Source organism: Anguilla anguilla, chromosome 13, assembly GCF_013347855.1.
Source record: "Anguilla anguilla isolate fAngAng1 chromosome 13, fAngAng1.pri, whole genome shotgun sequence".
NCBI lineage: Eukaryota > Metazoa > Chordata > Actinopteri > Anguilliformes > Anguillidae > Anguilla > Anguilla anguilla.
This window is the reverse complement of record NC_049213.1, coordinates 18,544,055-18,564,064: the sequence shown is the minus strand read 5'-3', so window position 1 is coordinate 18,564,064 and position 20,010 is coordinate 18,544,055. Positions and strand designations below refer to the sequence as shown.

Here is a 20,010-nt window from a genome sequence, read left to right as displayed (position 1 = left end):
GGTTTCCTTTCCTGTTTCTCATTTCTTTTCATGTAATGAAAAACAATAAACAGCTGGAAAATCTATCGTATGATATTGAAAATGGTATTTGGAATGCCTTAATAAAAAATGGCAAATGCCTAGCATCGACTTTTGGAGCTGTGGAAGCCTTTAAGTAGCATCACCAGCTATATCCCACGTCTGATTTAGTCGTGGTTTAAAAACAGCCTGCATAATCAGTCTGTAAGCTCTTTGGACAACAATAAACAAGGTTTTGTTTATATTTTTGGAAGCATTTGTTTTGCCCTATTTTCTCCAATATGGAATCACCAGCTATGCTTCTCAGGTCATTCCTATGCATCCCTACTGTGGTCAAACACGTGTGGTGCACTTACCCAGTGTACCCATCAATGCACTATAAATGACCATTTTGCATACAACAGGCAATGTAGGGTGTCAGTTATATAAGAAAATGTACATTTTAACATGACATTTTTTCATCCAGATTTAAAGTTAATGTAAATGTGCTTCTCTAGTTGTCTTTTTAACAACATATTTAAAAAATAACACACATAGATACTCAACTTTTTTAAAGCATTTTATTAAAATGATGAAGAACCAAGAAACGGCATTGTACCAAGTTAAAATAGGCCCCAATACTAATACTGTATTTACAAAAATATAAAAAAAGGCTATTTTAAATATATAGTAGCTACCTTTTGGGCCTCTGGAAGCCAATGATAACAACACAAAATTAAGAACCATTAAATAGCATATAATGGCTAAATTCAGCCAAAGTAACAATAGAAAAATAAAAATAAAAAAAACATTTCTTTCGCACGTTCAGCACATTATTCCAATGTAAAAGGTTGGATTTTGTATAGGAGTATTAAATTAAACATGAAACAATACAAACCCAAACAAATGTTCGCATTAATAAATGATATAAAAAAATGAACAAGGAAAAAAAAAAGCATATTTTCTCCCTCATTGTTATCAGGAAATCTCAGATAATTGTGCGCTAATTTAAAAATTAATTTAAAGAACGGAGAAATGAAAACTCGGGGGAGGGTGTGACAGTCAGTCAGGATCAGGACTTTCAGAGGCACCCAGTGCAGGCAGCGAACGCACAGATTTCACAGAGGTCTGCTCGGGCTGCCACAAAACCTGGGAATATAGAGACATGAGCAGGAGGTCACATTTCATCAGATCTCGCATAAATGACACACACACCCATGAACCTGCATACGAACACACCTATCATGAGCAATGATGCTGGGTTCTGGAAGTTCATTTTTCATGGATAATACACATTAGGATATCAAATTTATAAGTTTGTATTATTTTCACTTCAGCAATGTACATGTATGTCTGCAATGCCCCCCCTTCACCAACATGGAGCTGAACACACAATCACAGGCCCCCCCCCACCCCCCCTTCTCCTGAATTTCTTCCCTTAGCTTACCCAGTCTGAAGAAAGAATTGGCTGCTCCTTTGCTCTTGCAGAGGGGCAAGAACACAGCTGGCAGGCCTGGGTTGGTACAGACGGCCGTAGTACTGGTCTTTGCCAGGCGAGGGCTCTGTTTCACTGTCATGTCAACCCCCATGAGCTCTTCGAGTTTTTTCACTGCATCAAGTGGGAAGCTGAAGCCTCCTTCCTGGAAACAGAGAGAAAGAGACAAAAATGAGAAAACAATATTGTTTGCACTAAGTACACATACACAGGGCATCCTAACTGGTAGCCAAAGATATGATGTCATTGCCCTTTTTTGGAGTGCACACACACACTATGGATGAATACTGAACAAGTGATAATTAGGCACGTGGCATGAATTGAGTTAAAACTTGAACATTATACGTTGCAAATTCATCTACGTCGGAAACATTTTCTGAAGCCCAAATTTTGACTTGATCCACCTTTCAGAACCCAGCCAGACTTTGTGATAATACCATGATCTAGAAAAGAAATCCCAGGGAACAGTTACATACTTCCACTTGGACGGCTTCGGTGACCAGAGCGAGAGCTACAAGCAGGGTCGTGATAGACAGCATCGGCTTCATCTTCTCCTGTGAGTGGTTCGCTTTTGATATAGCTTTGTGTCTTGTCTTCCTGTTTGTGACCTTGCTCAGTCTATGCCTTGCGCTCTGCTTCTTCCTCTCCTTTTAAAGTGTTTACTTCAGAATCATAACAGCAGGTGATTGGCTGGGCAGGTAACGGACCAAAGGTCTCCGTAGTTAATGTGTAAGTTTCAGATTTATGATCTCATAAAATAAATTTCATAAATTACCCCTGACCTCACAGAGCGTGACTTTTTAGGCACCCCTGGTGTGAGAGTCATAAAACATGGTCTGCCTCTGTTAATCAATGATATAGCCCAGTGTAGCAGGGCACACACTTTCAGTCCGTAAACTAACATGGCTCAAGGGGATAACCTGAAACTGGAAAGAAATCCAATAGCCAAACACTCAGATAAAACAAACAGCCTAACACTCAAACCTCTGCAACCTAACAGAAATAAAAACATGTTGCGCTGAAAGCTTACATGAAAACTTAAAATAGCTGACAAAACCTTTAGGGATATACAGTTTTCTAGCCCTTCTCATTGTTAAAGGTTTTATGGAACTGTGCAATTCTAGGATTATATGGATGAGATTTGATAAAACAATTTAATGTAATAATATAACTAGGTAGTAATAATATAGTACATTAAGAGGTAGATCCTCTGAAGGAATGAAAGTTATTAGTGAGCTATTCACCATAAAGTTGGTAATTCCATTCCACATTCCTATCATTAGGGTGCATTTGCCTGAGTTTAGACTGTTAGTGCAATTTGTGTTTCAGATTCAGAATGCTATTGAACTGTCATGTATAATACACGTGTTCTCTCGTAATTTTGAGTGCAAGACATACCTGCAAAATGTTATTTTCTCCCCCATTCTCTGTTTTTTACAGTTTTATATGCCATAGTTATACCCTTGCCCAGAGTCACATGAAATATTAAATCTTAGACACCCATGTAGTGGAGATGATCTTTTTATTTTTTTAAATTTTTTTTTACAAAAGAACATTGCAAGCATTTCAGACAGGATTTGAACTCATGATCCCCAGGTACACAGCTCTACATTCTATGGCTTTTTCACAAAAGAATCTTATTACAACCGTATTTCTATCCACGATAGACTAGGGGTAGTAAAAGTGTGAGATTATTGCCACTGTGAGAAATATGTGCTTCACATGTGCATCTAGCATCAATAGCATTTCTTGTGATCATGTGTCTGTTTACAACTATTAATCACTCATTAATTATTGTCTGAGCTGAAATTTCTCGGAATTCAGTGATTTATTTGTGTGTTTGCTCAATGGGAATTTTAAAGATTCATAGTAAAGTATCTAAAAAAAAAACATTAATTAATACTTGCAAAATCTAGGCCTGCCGTTAAAAGTATTTATATCAAAATGAGGCCAAGATACAACGTTTGGCTGTCTTAGCTCACACAAATGAAACAAGCTCAATTTCAATGCTACCCAATGTTTCCTAAATTATTTCATGTAAATTTGTCCTGTGTTTTTTCATTTGACCATGTGAAGAGAATGTGATTATTCAAACTTCAGAGTCACATCAGAATGTCAAATAACAAAAAATCATTTTAATGAATGTTTTAAGCAACTGATTATCAACTTAATCAGGGACACATCAAAATCAAACCCACATCCAGTGCCAGAAGGGAAAGTTGATTTAACAGTGTACACATAGTCCACAGGGTAGCCATCGCTGGAGTCAACCAAAACAGAAAGTTTGAATCCCCATTTAGTAGGATCGGCTTTCATACACTGCACCATTCCTGTATGAGCCTTTGTCGCCACCAGTCACTAGTCTGTAGTCACTAGTGAGGCTGGGAATGACAGAAAAAATGTGGCTATGTCCCCAGTATGAACAGATGTCATCCAGCTTCAGCAAAGCCATGAAAAGCCATGAGACCCATGAATTTATATAATTCCTCAACAGATATGTCAGTCCAGGAGTATTTTTTGTGTGGTACTGATATATACAGAAAGTGCATAATATGTGGTAAGGAGATGCATGACACAAATCATGGAACAGTCATAAGTAATACCTGGCTGCTGCCATCATTTGAGAACGTGTGTTTGAACCTGTGAGGACACAATATCACTCTGTAGTCAGATACCACACCCCAAAAGTCTGCTTCAGGAGGGAACCTCACTATCAGTCTACAGCAGTCGAGCACCAGCCAGTGCAAGTGTTTGTTTAAGATAAAGCAATTACTTTTAAACCCACAAAACAATCACCATGAAAAGGCTGCTTACGCAAGATTTACCTACTGACCAGTTTTGAACAATGCAATAAAAGGGTTAGGTTGTGTTTTTGTAAGCTGATCTTAATTTTATGCTTTGTGATTTAAGCTGCATAGTATTTCACTGGGTCTTTGTGCTATTTCTAGTGTATTCATTTTTATATTGATTCATATATATTAACTGTTTTAGTGCTTAGTCATGCTGGTAAGGAAGAGTTCCATATGGAATTATGAGGTGTATGAATGCATCTTAATTATACCTGCTAATTATGTAGTATACAAAACAGCCTCTGATTTTTTTATTTTTTGTATACTTTATTTTTATGTGGCTTTAATTCTGAGAAACAATTAAAGATGGTGTTACTGTTTGGTATGATCAAAACATTATATTTATTATTTTTACTAGAAAATATTCAATATCCAGGGTGGCTTTTACGACTCACACACAGCAAAATGTCTAGTTCTAAACTCCAAGAGAACATATGAGGCCAGTGTGTACCATATGTACTCTAAGAGTTGATTTAACAGCGAACATTGTACTGTGCATTATGATTGATTTGCATAGCAGGATATTGACATAGGTGACTGAGGAACAATATGCATCTACCGGCTACAAGCGTAGCTATTTAACAAAAAAAAAAAAAAAGAGAAAAGAAAAAAGACCAACTTAAGCAGGAAAGGCTGCAGAGGGCTTGTTCATGTCATAACCCACTCCACAACAGAAAACAGGAAACAGAAATGACCAACGCCAGCAGCCATTGAGAAAAAAAAGCCTTTTATTACGCAATTCATTAGGCAATAAATAGCCATTGTAATGATTACAATGAGCCCCAGCTGCTGCCATACCTGTGACTAGGGCTGGCACTGCCCCCTGGTGCACAGCGCACCGACTCCCTTCCTGGCGTCACTACATACAGGATATTTTGTGATTTTCATTTCTTGTATGTCAAGGCAAATGATATATTTGCTGTTTCCAGGGAATTGGACTGAGAAGATGTTGTTTCTCTGGATGTGGAGGGGGAGCTGTGAGGAGAAGTCCCAGGAAGTTGACGCTGGGTGAGTTGGCATTCACTAGGACAAGAGTAAATGATCAACCATTCAGACGGACACGCTGACACCTCAGAGGCAAAATACGGACAGCAAACGTGCTTCTTTCAGTGACAAACTCACTCAAGGGTACTGATCATGGGAGCTTCAAAAAACAGTTAATGCATAATGTTTTTTGTGTGCACTGCATACACAATTTTGTTTGTACAAACTTTCATCTACCGCTCCATTTCCCTTAAAGACACTACAAAGGAAGTAGACTGGACGAAACTTCCCTGAGGGTCCACACACACTGCCTGAAGTATGTGAACAGATTTACTGCACTGTTAGTCATTCATTCATAAATGAGGCATTTCACAAGTATGTTGTTTGATTGAAAATCTGAAATTGTGGAGTAGTTCGGCCCCACAGTCTGGTATCACTTTGGCCAGCAGCCGCTAGAGTGGGGTATAATTGACCACAGTGTGGCACAGAATGAGAGAGAGTTGCACATGCAGTGTCTGCTTCAGTCTCAAACTGTGAGCCAAAAGAAGCAGTGCATGATATTACATGCTTCAGAGGAGAGTGCATGGATATCTGTGCTTTCTGGCTTTGAAAAAGAAATTGCTGTAATGAGCAAAAACATAGACACATTGGCTATATAGAAAATATATTACGATAGTAGGATAAAAGTTTTTTTAAAATAAAATTGCATTCATGCTTCCCATGAGAGGCATTTGTGAATTTGACAATAGCTTGATAATAAGCAAGAAGTAAAGTAAATACATACCCAAAAGCGATTTTTTACATGGCCAAGAGGAAACCAAGTGATTGGGGATTGGTAATTCCCATACATTGTCTGTGCTAACTTCTCGAAATGGTTGCATAATTCACAAAAGTGTTAAATTAGATTGTGACGCCACTGAAACAAAGGCATAAAGTGCTGTACACATTACAATTTGACAGTCTGCAGTGGCTGGTGGTGGAAACTATCATAAATTACGATGTAGGTCTATAAAAATGTAAACACCATATGTGTAAATCATTGCTTGTAAAATACGTTTTACGTTCACGTCCCAATTTCTGTCTTGTAAATCTGTAAACGCAGGAGTCAATGTGAAGAATATGAGCGCCGGTGACGACAATGGCGGTGAGCCACGCATCATACGATTGATGTGTAACCTGTGGAAAGTCTGGAGGAATAGGGAAGACATTGCACTCTTCAACAACCAGTGTGCCTTATGGTAAACAGACCAATGCATGCTGTCTGTATTATCATTCAGGAGATGTCCTTCAGGGGCTAGAAGTGCGTAGAGACAAGTAAATTGCAAGCTTAATATCTGTTGTCACTAAAAAAAGAAGTGTCAGGATTCAAAAATAGTATACACATGGCACCTTCTATGCCAGATGGTGTTGCATACGTAAGGTATTATGCATGCACATTCCACACCTTGACATACTGTAAAAAACTATTAGACTATTCAGACTTCAGCCAAGGTTTCTATCCTTTCGATTAGAACTAATCTGATTATAACATAATATGATCTTCAGTAACATTGTTTATTTGTTAGATTCGGGTAAATGCATGCACTAGCGATTTCACAAGCTCTTTCACAAATATTATTTCTACTGTTAAAACAGGCTGTTGATTTTTCTGGCTCAGATATGGCTTAAAATGGGTTAACATACTATACATTGATAAGCATTTCTTCATTTTTTTTACATGGATATTTTTTCAATTGTGTTATTGTATTATATTTTTGAATTTAACAAAATATATATTTTAATGTTCTACAAACGGCATCATTTCAGAGTCATATTTCATTTAAAGGTTTTTTCTGTGAGCTCTTTGTGATGAGGTGAGCACTGGGTATTCAGCTATCTAATCTCTAATGTAGGAAACTGGAAAGATAGCACCGGGTCCTGCCTTGCACCAGGGCTGTTACAAAAAGCCTTATCTGACTAATCGATCACAACTACAATCAGGCACAATTCCCTGAGAAATCCGAAGATGTGACATATGTGTTGCAATCAAACTGTTTATATGACAGGATGTTGCCATCAAAAATATTTACGTACTAATATAAAATGTCTCGCAGTAATATTTGGAGGCAGAATCCATAATGTGACCATAGAATGCTGCAAGAAATTATTTTCTGCCATGAAAGCAGATAGCCAAGCGGAGTCCCTCACAGTCAACACCTTGTTCTGTTTTATTTTATCAAATTATTTGGGGAAAATACCAATGTGCTGGTGTGTATATTCGTTTTCCTCAGACACGTTAAAAATAATAGTTCAAGCCTTGTTGCAAATTTGACTAAGACAGCTGTTCAGAGAACATTATGCTGTTAGTGACAATTCTTTTGTAAAATATCACACATAACAGTCTCTGTGGGTTTGTAAAGACGCTGAACTGCCATATAAAGGCCAGATAGCTTTGAATGCCACGTTTTTCCAAGAAAGAAGGCAATAAAAAATTAGGTTTCCATTGTTGTGTATTAAAACCTCCAATCAATGATTTCTGCATCCATTACTGGCTGCCTTTTTGTCAATGAGTGGTCTGCGTGCATGTGTGTGTGTGTGTGTGTGTATGTGATTGAGTGCCGCTGAAACAGGATGGAACTCATTCTCTTCAGGTTTTAACTTTTCTCTCAAAGGATTTAAAATACAACCTTGATGCAGGGAGTAACAGTTTAACAAAATAAATCAACCTGTAAACCTTATCAACCTGTAAAAACGTATTATAGCACCACAGAACCAAATTGATGACTGAGAGCCAAGACAGTCTGGTGTTATCTGTGGTTACCTGCGTCATAGCGAGAAGATCCCTCTTGTAACTTTTAAGTTGCCCTGGGAACCCTGACAATAGACCAACATATGATAAAATAAAAGCCTGAACAAATGAAATATTAACTCTTTTTGTGAAACGGATTTTATTTTAACCTTGAAATCAAGGCCAGCATCTGCAGTTAATGAATCTTAGGGGCTGTTAGGGCAGGGGCAAAATAAGCAGTGACTGGTCGTACGTGCTTCAGAGGAAAGCACAGGCATGTCTGCGCTCTCCTGGAACAGAAGGTGTTGTAGTGATGGGTCAGACCTACATGTATGATTGGACATTCCGTATTTGGAAAAATAGAAAATGGATACAACGGATATTTGACTTAAAAATTAATGCTCTTAAATAAATAAATAAATAAATAAAAAGAACAGCAGTCACCAAAATACAACAACATACTAGAATTGTGAAGAAGGAAATGAACACTTGCAGCCGTGGTTTGTTGCCGTGTTTGTCATCGGGTGATACTGTGTAGAAATTCAGCGTATACCTTTTCTGCCCTAAATGAGACCATTAGGATAACATGAACCCATTTTCTTGCACAGACGACTCCAGAAATCTAATCCCGGTTCTCCTGCTCCTCCATACAAGAAAGCGGTGCTCATTAAGTTTCTACTGCAGATGTTTCACTGATTACCAAAACGTGAGTGAAGCTGCAGAGGAGAGCGTGGCCTGAGCTCTCAGCGCCCTCCTGTGGTCAAATTGCATCCAATTTTTACAGCGCACAATGACAGTAAGACGACCATCCTTTCTTATTTGATACCAGTTAAAATTCCCTTTGGGAGGTATAACTTCACTAAAAGCCTAGACTGCGTATGACTGACCAAAACACAGTTTGGTGCTAAACTGTATTATTTTGGCTGCTGAGGTAGCAATCTGTTACACCTTCTTTATGAATATAATCTCATTCATTTATCGGTTGGGGAGGGTTTAGCGGTGATTTCTTCCCATCTAAATGAATCTAAATGGTTCCCAGTGTGCAAGTGTGCACTATGTACTCCGTAACCCAATCTCCTCTTGAATCACAGTGCTGTGTAGGACAATGTCCAATATATTGTATATATTAAATGAACGTGACTTGATTCAAAAAGGCTTATGCTTGATAAAGGCTTGTGCAATGTTTATGCGTCAGTGTTTGTGCAGTAGCATTGTGTTGAAGTCAAATTTCCCTCGGGGCAAATAAATTAAAAAATATATAAAAATATATATTAAATGTATCTTGAACAAAATGACTTCAAAAACACGAGAACAAGCTGTATGATTTCATTTAATCAAAAAATACATTTAAAATAATAAGTCTAAATAACTACTACTATCACATTAGAGTTCTTAAAGTGCCAGTGCATGATTAGACAGAATCGAATGGCAAATGAGTCGGGACGTAATGGACATCAAAGTCAATATTTTTTTCGATGACTAATGTCTGTGATATGCATGATAATGAGTAGGCAATTTACATTAATTTACATACTTTTAACATTGTGGAAAGTAGAACGGTAGAGAAAATATTTTGTTCAGGTGATTATTTTTGGTTCAGAAACCTGTCTCTAAAATGCTGTCCAGTGAGAAAAAAAATTGTGTGGACACATTCGCAGCAAATAGATAATACACATAAAATGGAATTGACAATATAAAGCTACTACCCATTTATACCCAAATACAAATTTTTATATCTGTGTCTATTATCGACTATATTGGGAAAGCTGTCTGCACTGTATCAAGCTTTTTTCAGTTGGCCCGGTGTAATATGGTACAAATGGCAGAATGATATAAAACAATGAGCCTTTCTCAACATTAAGAATACTAAGAGGTTGCATTCTGCAAGCAGTGAAGGACATCCATCAATGTATTACTGCTCGTCACGAGCTGCCTGCCACACTCCAATAGATATTTTAATACAGCATTAAAATGAGGGAAGAGCAAATTGTTTTTGTGGTGTGTGCGCTTCTTTTGTCTAAAATGAGTATAAAATGTGTTAAAATAAATTGCGACAAGAATATATTATCATAAACGTGTTACACATTATGCAAACAAATTGTCGCCACCTATAACTCTATCTGACCTCAAAAAGTAAATCTGGTCCATTGATAGCGTCACAGGTTAGTCACAGCTTTCCTTTTTCTAACAGAAATCGCCGGTGTCTTTTGGATATTAATATTAATGCACTTAATTTTCTGTTCGCAAATAAGACCTGTGCAGAGATGCAGATTCCTAAAAACATACTGACCACGTATTTCTATTTATTTATTATTTTGTTTGCATTGTTCTTTGAAGCATTTAGCACGGTAGCGTTCACGTGGCCATAGTGTTGAGTCGTAGGGGGAAACGCAATCATCGCGTCCACACCGAGGAGTTGCGAACTTGCAAAGCCACTGCAGCGTGAAGGAAGCGTGCTGAACGCGAGCAGCGATTGAAGTTGTATTGTGTTTTCCTTTTATGAGTGATTTGATATTGTGTTTGCTCTTTTATTTTATTGTGACCCCTAGATAACGAAACACTGGGCTAATTCTGGAAACCAGTGAGGAAAGCGGCACGAACTGCTTCTTACCGTGAGCCGGGAAGCACATCGTCAAGGCTGAAAGATTTGTTCTCCATGGAGAAGTGTCACAGCTCAGCTCCGAGATCTTGCAGCAGATGTTGACGAGGACCACGGTTAGTCATTTCATAGTTTGTATTTTAGCATGTGTTGTATACAATTTATTTAGGGCTATAAGTATTATTTTTAAGTGATGTGAGTGATGTGTATGGATCTTTCTTATTGTAGAAAGTCATTACAGCACATGACTACAAAAGTGATCATGAAATGAAACACCCCTTTCGCTCTTCTAGTGTCAGTGAAAGAACTGTACAGTCGCAGTCGCGGGAATTATGGAATGTAAACTGAAGCTGTTCGAGTTCTGAACAGCAGTTATTGTGAGCCTCAGATATAAATTTTAATGCATATTTCACTGATGTGAATCGCCCTGGACTCCGAGGTGTGATAACAGGTGATTTATCTGTAGTATTGGCTTAATTATATACAAATAAGGGTATAAAATAAACTCTTCTCTAGGCTATACATTGTACCAGTTGACAGTGGAGAAAATGACTCCACTAGAATTTTCCCCTCTAGAATTATTACTAGACAGAGTACATTGGCATATTTGCGAAGGTTTAATAAATTTTTGCAGAGTATTATGTTTCTGGTGTTGCTGGATATGACCCTTCTGTTGCACCCTATGTGAAATATGGCAATCAAGTGTTTTTTAAATTAGCTTTTAGATTGGCATACTGATTTTAAAGAGCACCAGTAAAGGATACATTTTTATTTATTAATTGTTTATGTGCATATTTTCTAATAAAGGGATAAAGGTTAAAAAGAAAAACTGATTTAGCATCTCTTGCCAGTGAGTAAAAGCTTGAATCTAGATGTCTAGAGGGATGGAAATTTAGGTCGAGAGACATTTTGACATGAACTAAGTAAGATAGCCCCAATACAGCTCAGGCTTTACATGCGTTTAGCTGGGCTACATCCTAGATGGCTAGAAAACTTCCTCTTTTCAACCAAATGTAGCTGGGTTTTCACCTGAACGCCTAGATGGAGGTTCACTGCCTTTTCAACTGACTTTTCACCACATAAATGTTCACTGAGTTGTAGAAGCATCAATTATATTCTTGTTGGGCACAACAGGTGAGAACCACCACTGAAGGCTTGTATTTTATTGCATGTGACCAGCTTGTATTCAGATCATTTCACTGCTTTCAATACACAAAAAATACAACTAAGCATCAGGACTAAAAGTATCAAATGTCTTTTGCAAAACTTAACCTACTTATTTGATGATAGTTTGTTTCTTTCTCAGTAGTCTCTACTAAGCAGTGATGCCCACATTTCCCAAGTGAAGTCCCAGTCTGAGTTGGAGATTATCAGGGAAGATTGTCAGGGCCCCTAGACTCTTCCTGCCTCTTCTGTCAACGCTGCTTCTTCACACAAAGAGTGGGTTTTAACAGAATGTCAGTTGAAGGAATGATGCTGGGCTCTGGGGGCTTATGCTATTTCAACATGGCAGAATCTCCCCAGAATCAGTATCAGCTGATTATTGTGAATACATCACCGGTGTCATGGATGAAGTAGCACAGCTGATTCAGAGGGGACTCGAAAGGCGGGCTGACCAATGATGAACTGTCATTTAAACAGCGCTGAGGCTGACTGGCGATAATTATATTGTACCATTTCTAGGTGGGCCAAAGGGTGTTTTATCTGAGCCTAATATTGCTTATATGCACCTGTAGCTTTGGATACAAGTCTTCATCTTTCTCCTCCTCATATGCTTCTTGGTTTCTAAAGTGCCAGTGGCTGCTAAAGTAAATAACGTGTGAAAGCCAGATGTTGCAATATTAAAATCAAATAAATTCTGTACGTTAGGTCTTGTTGTGGAGGGTCTTAGCTGTCAGAGATTTATATTTCATTTATACTGAATTGCATAAGCTCTGTCTAGTCTGGTGCTGCTTACCAGACAGTCTGACCTTTCAGAATGTGAATTTTGTCTTTAATTGTTCCTAACTGGTGATATCATTGATTTGAAGAACAAGAAGGAATAGTACATTTTTTATTTAATCCCAACTATTGCTGTACTACACCACTGAGAGTACTTAATTTTGATTGGCCATTTGGGCAATGTAATGTAGCGTAGTGTATTGTAATGAATTGGCAACTGGGCTTGTAACTGAAATTCCATGTGTTCAGTTCCCAGCAGGGATTGTATCCTCGAGCAAGATCATTAACCTGAATTGCTTGAGTAAAATATCGAGCCATATCGACAGTGTAGTATAATGGGTAAGGAAGGAACTAAAGGTCACAGGTTCGATTCCTGGGTAGGACACTGCCGTTGTACCCTTGAGAAAGGTACTTAACCTGCATTGCTTCAGTTATATCCAGCTGTATAAATGGATGCAATATAAATGCTATGTAAAAGTTGTGTAAGTCACTCTGGATATGAGCATCTGATAAATGCCTGTCATGTAATGTAATGTAATCTAGCTGTATGCAGACTGTGTGTAAATTTGTAGTCCGTGTGAATTGCTCTGGATAAGAGTTCTAAATTCTGAAATGTACGTTAGCTAAATGTAAGGGAAAAATAAAATTATATATCCTGTATATTTCATATATACTAATAGATATGCCATTATAAAACACGTTCTGTCTTAATAAAGCATATAAAACAGGATTCCAAGCTGTACTATAACTAGACAGCCAGTCGATCTGTGTTGATCTGCTGTGACTGAATGTCAAGACAACTGATTGGAAAGTCTGCAGCAACAGACTTGTTTGTCTAAGGTGTCTGTTAGTGAACTGAACCCACAGTAATGGCAGTGGAGGAGGCTGTCTACATCAGACGCAAACATGGTGCAGACTGGGTGTAGACCGCTGCAGCACAGCTTTGCAATAAGCATCCGGTCTATATTTCTTTCTCGTGTGGCACAGAGAAGTGTTTCTGCAATTAAATTTGCTCTAGAACATTGATGAAGATGCTGGCACATCACTTGTTCCCTTCTGTACAAGTGCAAAACAGCAGAAATATTAATAATCAGCTAATTAAATGGTAAATGGACTGCATTTATATAGCACTTTTATCCAAATTTTTTACAATTTTTATTGTAAAAATTGATGCCTCTCATTCACCAGAGCAGTTAGGTATCTTGCTGAGGGACACTTTGACACGCCCAGGGCAGGGATTGAACTGGCAACCCTCCGACTGCCAGACAACCACTCTTACCTCCTGAGCTATGTCACCTATGTAAACCAGCCTTTGCATTTTTCTACTGTCCTGGTAGAAATAAAATTAAGCCCTCAGAAAAAGAATCACTGCTGTCTCTGTTAGATTTGTAGAAGGGGTTGGGATGATTTTTAAAATACACAACTGAAATACTGATCAAATGACATAGCCTAGAAATGAAGGAAAGAAGAGTCACCACTGTTTGTGAGCTGAAATATATTAAGTTAAATGGAAACATTAACCAATTTCTCCAAGCCTGTTTGATTCCTCAGATATATTTAATCTCATTGTTTGCTAGAGGGGCATAATATAAGATTAGTGATGAAAATTATCTGACTTGAGAATGTTTTCCACCAGCCATTATTATAATTGCATTCAAAACGTGGGATGTTATTGGGGTGTCCCTAAGCTAAAATGCTTATCTTTATGATGATAAAACAATTTTTACTAAATTTGATCATTTAATATAGTTGAAGTGAATATAGAGGTGGCACCATGCGGGACACAAGCAGAAGTCCAGTGGATAAGATGAGCTCTAAATGCAAGTTCTCCAGCCACAGATATTAAAAGTTCAGGAGCTTAATAGGTTTGTTGATTGTTCCCAAACCATGCCTTATGAATAAAATATTTTTCTGTGTGTCTTCTACTGAGTACATGTGATGAGGGAAAGATTGACTAATTCATTTAGTAGATTTGGAAGTTTGTAAATTTGGGATAAGGGCTATTTAAAACATGAAAACACAAGAAAAAACTGGCTTGACATTGTGGAGTTTATTGATGAATTTGAGACTGCCATAGGTCTACGTAGAAGAACAAAGAGAAAATAGTTTTGTGGATGTTCCAGCACCTTTTGTCTCTTCCCCCTTCTCACAATTAATTATCTTGCATTGTGGTAGTCGGCCTGTTTGATAAGGACATTTTTAAATAGTAGTTTTGCATCTTGAAAGTAATTGTGAGATAAAATATGATTAAGCAGTATGGACATTTCTCATTATATCACAATTAATGATTCAAGCAAAAATACAACAGTATAACAACTACACAGAGTTGTATTACAAATGCCGCCTATTGGAAAACCCATTGGAAAAAGATGTCATAAAACAAAAGCAAATGAAACCAGTGTAGACAAGAGTGACAAGACAAGACATAGAAGTAGCCCCTTCAAGTATCCCCTTTGATGTGAAATTGATGATTGTACTTTGTTGACATAAGCTACACCTATGTGCTTGGGGAGATTGGCACAACCTGATCTGATTTATGTGGCGTCGCTTGGCGTCTTTTACCCTACCGCACACAGCTTACTGTATATTGTGTGCATTATGGGCACATGATGCAAAAGCAGTTTATGATGTGAAATTATTAATTTGTTTCACTGGCACATGTTGGTTTGGGGAGACAAGGTGAGAATGGAAGAGTGGCATTGTGTTACCTTGTGATGCCATTATGAAAACACACATTTGTCTTTTAGGAGACACCGGAACAGGACAGGTTACCAAGCACAGACATCCTGCTCCGCTAGCTTCAGGCTTCAGGCGAAAGCTCTCTTCTCTGAGATGGAATACAACAGTTTAGAGGACATCTGGCAGAACTGCTCAGAGCTCGGCCGTGTTTACTGCAACCTTACGAGAAACGTCAGTGGGGACTACCGGCACTCGATGATCGACGAAATCCTCCTGAACATCTTGGGGCCCAAGAGGTCGTCCTTCTGCCTTCCGGTCTCCATCGCCTACCTTCTCATTTTCATCACAGGGGTCACCGGCAACCTCCTCACCTGCGCAGTCATCTGCAAGCACAGGAAGATGAGGACCCCCACCAACCTGTACCTCTTCAGCCTGGCTATGTCCGATCTGCTGGTGCTCCTGCTGGGAATGCCGCTGGAGATTTACGACCTGTGGCAGAACTACCCCTTCCCCTTCGGCGAGGGCGGGTGCTACTTCAAGACCTTCCTCTTCGAGACGGTCTGCTTCGCCTCCGTGCTCAACGTGATGGCGCTGAGTGTGGAGAGATACGTGGCCGTGGTGCACCCGCTCAAGACCCGCTACATCGTCACCAACAAGCACGCCCACCGAGTCATCAGCGCGGTGTGGGTGGGTTCCCTGGCATGCGCCGTGCCCAACACCTCCCTCCACGGTATCTACTACCTGTACCTGCCGGAGAGGGTTGCCGAGTCGGCCACCTGCATCCTGCTCAAGCCACGCTGGATGTACAACCTGGTCGTCCTGGTCACCACGGTGCTCTTCTACCTGGTCCCCATGACGGTCATCTGCGTGCTGTACATGGTCATTTGTTGCCGGCTGGGCCATGAGAGGAGGCAGCCGCAGGGGACCCTGGGAAAGAACTGCAGCTCTGACACCAGCTGGAAGATCCAACTGGAGAGCAGGAGGAGGAGGCAGGTCACCAAGATGCTCTGTGAGTTCGTCCTTTATTGCTCCGCAAACTACTTTAGTGCAACTCATTTTCATGTTTTCTCAGAGGACAATCTGCTGCATTTGAGCCATGATTTGATTAGGGCACCAGTAGATATCTTCATTTTACCCACACACAATCATAGATGACCAAAGGTAAAACGGAGCGTGCCGAGAATGTAAAGATGAAGTAGTAGTGCTACCGTGGTTATTTAAGGAGGCTGGCCACAGCCATAGGACTACCCGTACATGGGACTAATCGAGAAATCAGACTGTATCCTACCGCATGGAAGGATACCCTAATGTAGTGATCCAATGTAGTGAAACAAAGCACCATTTTGGCATAGCCATAGCCATGTTCCATTCAGTACATGTGTGGTGATTGTTTGGGTTAGTGATAGGTGTGCAGAATATTTATTTATCCAAAAAAAAAAAAGTTATGTTACTTATTGATTTGACTGAGTTATCGATAATTATTGATAGATTGATATGTGGTCCCAGCCCTAGTAGTTATGAATATCATCATCAAATGAAGTACAGCTTGATGCTTATTCAATTTGACCCTGTTGCATTAATGTCCAGCAGCTCTTTCCCGCTGTCCATTGGAAAATGTTATTGATGAAACCGGTCAGTTACATTATCTAACATAGATTTAGTGAAGATAGCAGTCTTTTTGTTTGAATGTGTGGCCTGTGGCCTACTGAAATGTATGGATATGTCACAAAACTGGTAACATTTTATGACACTTCTTCGTGATGAGTCAATGTGGAAGCCACATGTAGAAACATTCGCTAGCAGACATTCATTTAGGGATATTGAGAGTAGATCAGTTTATTTTCAAACAAATGTCTTTTACTATGAAGGACAATATTTTGTGGCAAGCTTAGGTGCTAATGTGTATTTTTTATTCCATTGCCATTTCAAATTTGTTTTTAATTCTAGAAAGTCATATCTTTATTTTATGTACGGGTGAGTGTGCAACCGAATTTGAGACACGATATACAATCTGTGTAATAGGGTTATTTCTCTGGCTGTTGATTGGGCTTTGCAAGGTGGCACTGGCACTGGCACAGGTTTTACAATGGTAATGGTAATGTACAATGATAATGGTTTTACATTCTCAGGTATATTCGGATACTGAATAAGTATCTAATTCAAATGACGATTTTCTTTCGTGCTATAATAAGATGATATTTTTGTTGCAGTTACTGCAGTGGCAATATCCTTGCTATCTACCTTTATAGATTGCCACCCATTTTTGTAAATGGGTTCAACCGAATGTGGAAAAGACTTAATTGTGTTTGAGCAGCACACCTCTTCCAAGCATGTGCACTTGGTGACCTACTCAGGCTGATATCTTATCAGTACCTTATCAGCATCTGAATAGAATTTATTAGTTCTTTAAGTTAACTTGTCTTCAGCAGTCATTGTTTCTTCATGTGTATCTTTGTATTTGTATCAGATAGCATGACTATAATCATATAGACTATGGTAATAATTGATTTGTCAACGTTGCTAATTAACTTGCTAACTTGTCTCGCGTGGAACACTGAAAACAGGTAACGTTGACCTGCCAATGAGAAAATATCTTTGCTTCCAGAGCCAATAGTGTATGAAAAGGGAAATAAATTATAGTCAACAAATAAAAGAATGAAATATACACACCTGAAATTCACATGTATTTTTAAAGACCAAGGTGGTGATAATTCATGCAAGTGATTTGCTGTAATATGCAGTCACAACATTGTAATTTTGTAAAGTAGAAAGTTTTAAAGCCCTTTTAAAAAAAGTTTGTGTTTAACATTTTGGAAAAAAATATTCAAAAAGAATTTCAAATGTCATTATTTCATGGTACATTCATATTTCTAAAAAAAATAATTAAAAAACGCAATTAATTTCGAAAACCTAATCTAAATCGAAAAAAAAAAAAAAAACAGTAATCGCTCAGCATTACTGGCCCCTCAAGTTCCAAATTAGGGGGAAATAGTTTTTAATGTCAGCAAGCATCTCAGTGTACCGCTGATAATTCAATGTTGCAAATAGTATATTTCTGAATGAATCGTGTTGCCTGTAGTATTTCCAATACCCATACACTTTCCCTCATTCTCTTTCCGCAGCTGTTGTCGTGTTGGTATTTGCAATCTGTTGGGCCCCCTTCCACGTGGACCGTTTGCTGTGGAGCTTTGTGACACAGTGGACGGATTTCATGCACGGGGTCTTCCAGTACGTGCACATTCTCTCCGGTATCCTCTTCTACCTCAGCTCGGCCATTAACCCCATCATCTACAACCTGCTGTCCACCCGGTTTCGAGAGCACTTCCGCGAACTGATCTGCATGCGCTCTCAAGCTAACACCCTCCGCGGGATCAGCTCTGTGCCTGTCTCCAAGGTCCTCAAGAGCTCCTCGGACCTCATGACCTGCACTCAGGCTGGGGACTCAAGGCAGGTGCCAGCCTTCATCACCTCCACCGGCTGCTGGAAACATGAAGATCAAACCACCAACGTCTAAAACTCTCTCTCTGTCCCTCTCTTGAAATATGAATGTGCATGGTGAATTGTGGCTTGTTTCACAGATTACATATATGAGAATGTCATCCGGAAAGCAACAAGAATCTTAATGGGATTGGAGGATGGAGAATTTTTAAGAAGCATAATGGTGTTGAAACCGGGTTACATGCTCATTGTGGTCCTTTGGTAGGATAGTGTATTCCATATCGCTCTAAACATGGCTCAATATGCTTAATGAGTACATTAAACATGTTTATGAACAAAATACAATCAAAAATTCTGAACTGTAATTCTTGTATCATAATATCTGAAAGACAAGTGACGTATCCAGTAGGATGCTTGGAGATTTTCTGGCACAAGTAGCGCACACTGACAAAATGTCTTGGTAGTCTGAATGGATGGTTAAATTAACTGTAAAGATTATTTTGTAAATCTGTCGAAGAGTGCTACTTCAGATGATGTTAAGTGAGGATTAAGTAAAATATGTTTAATTACTGAATCCAGCATTTAATAGCTAACACTGTTGTTTACTGTCCGGCACTCAACATAAGTGTATCAACAATTAAAACCCAGCATTTAAATTGAATTAATGTAGTGCGGAAAGCTTGAGGTGCTCCTTGTACCATAGTTCTCTCATACGAGCATTTTGGGCATACATTAGTACTCTCTTTGTGTTCCCTTTCTTTGTCTTAGTTTGTTAGATTGTATGTCTTTTCTCTTCGTATAGAATAGCAGCCTTTATTTGTCTTGCTTTGTAAATAAAATATTTACCTTCCAGCATCCTTGGAAATGCCAGTCCTTGGTTATCGTCAACTGTCGTATTGTATCGTTATAAACTGTTTTCCCTTTTTCAGTGAATCTAAAGTATGTGGTTCACTTAAGTTGATGGGAGTGTACATATCTTTGAGAACCAGTGCATTGGACACATGTGCGGTTTTGGGTTAGCACTGTTAAGGGATTACTCACTGGGCATATTGGGATAGTAGGAGATTTCAGCTAATGGTGGTAATTGTATATATAGTTGCTAAATTAAATTTCAATGTAATACTAATACTCTTCAGATTTATGTTAAAGATCCTACAGGCTCATTTAGTGTATATTTAGTGTACATTTAGTCAATAAAAATTTGACAACCTGCCACCATTGCTATTTTTATTACAGCTCAACTTTTCCAGATCTAGGATGG

At 38.7% G+C, this 20,010-nt stretch overlaps 2 protein-coding genes across 3 annotated transcripts; one reads left to right on the top strand and one right to left on the bottom strand.

Annotated features, from left to right (window-relative positions):
- Window positions 1-559: 559 nt before the first annotated feature.
- On the bottom strand, window positions 560-2,125 carry LOC118211614 (guanylin-like). The gene is made up of 3 exons (XM_035388957.1): window positions 1,969-2,125; window positions 1,445-1,637; window positions 560-1,146 (listed from the first exon to the last, which is right to left on the bottom strand). Exons 1-3 carry the CDS (start codon window positions 2,038-2,040, stop codon window positions 1,079-1,081), a joined length of 333 nt encoding a protein of 110 aa, XP_035244848.1. The 5' UTR covers window positions 2,041-2,125; the 3' UTR covers window positions 560-1,078.
- Window positions 2,126-8,825: 6,700 nt separating this feature from the next.
- nmur3 (neuromedin U receptor 3) lies at window positions 8,826-19,611 on the top strand. 2 transcript variants are annotated; one of them, XM_035388995.1, is made up of 4 exons: window positions 8,826-8,888; window positions 10,642-10,807; window positions 15,380-16,320; window positions 18,434-19,611. In XM_035388995.1, exons 3-4 carry the CDS (start codon window positions 15,465-15,467, stop codon window positions 18,823-18,825), a joined length of 1,248 nt encoding a protein of 415 aa, XP_035244886.1. In that variant the 5' UTR covers window positions 8,826-8,888; window positions 10,642-10,807; window positions 15,380-15,464; the 3' UTR covers window positions 18,826-19,611. The 2 variants fall into 2 exon arrangements, with proteins under 2 accessions (XP_035244886.1, XP_035244884.1); XM_035388993.1 differs by lacking the exon at window positions 8,826-8,888 and having other exon boundaries at window positions 10,483-10,807.
- The last annotated feature ends 399 nt before the right edge of the window (window positions 19,612-20,010 follow it).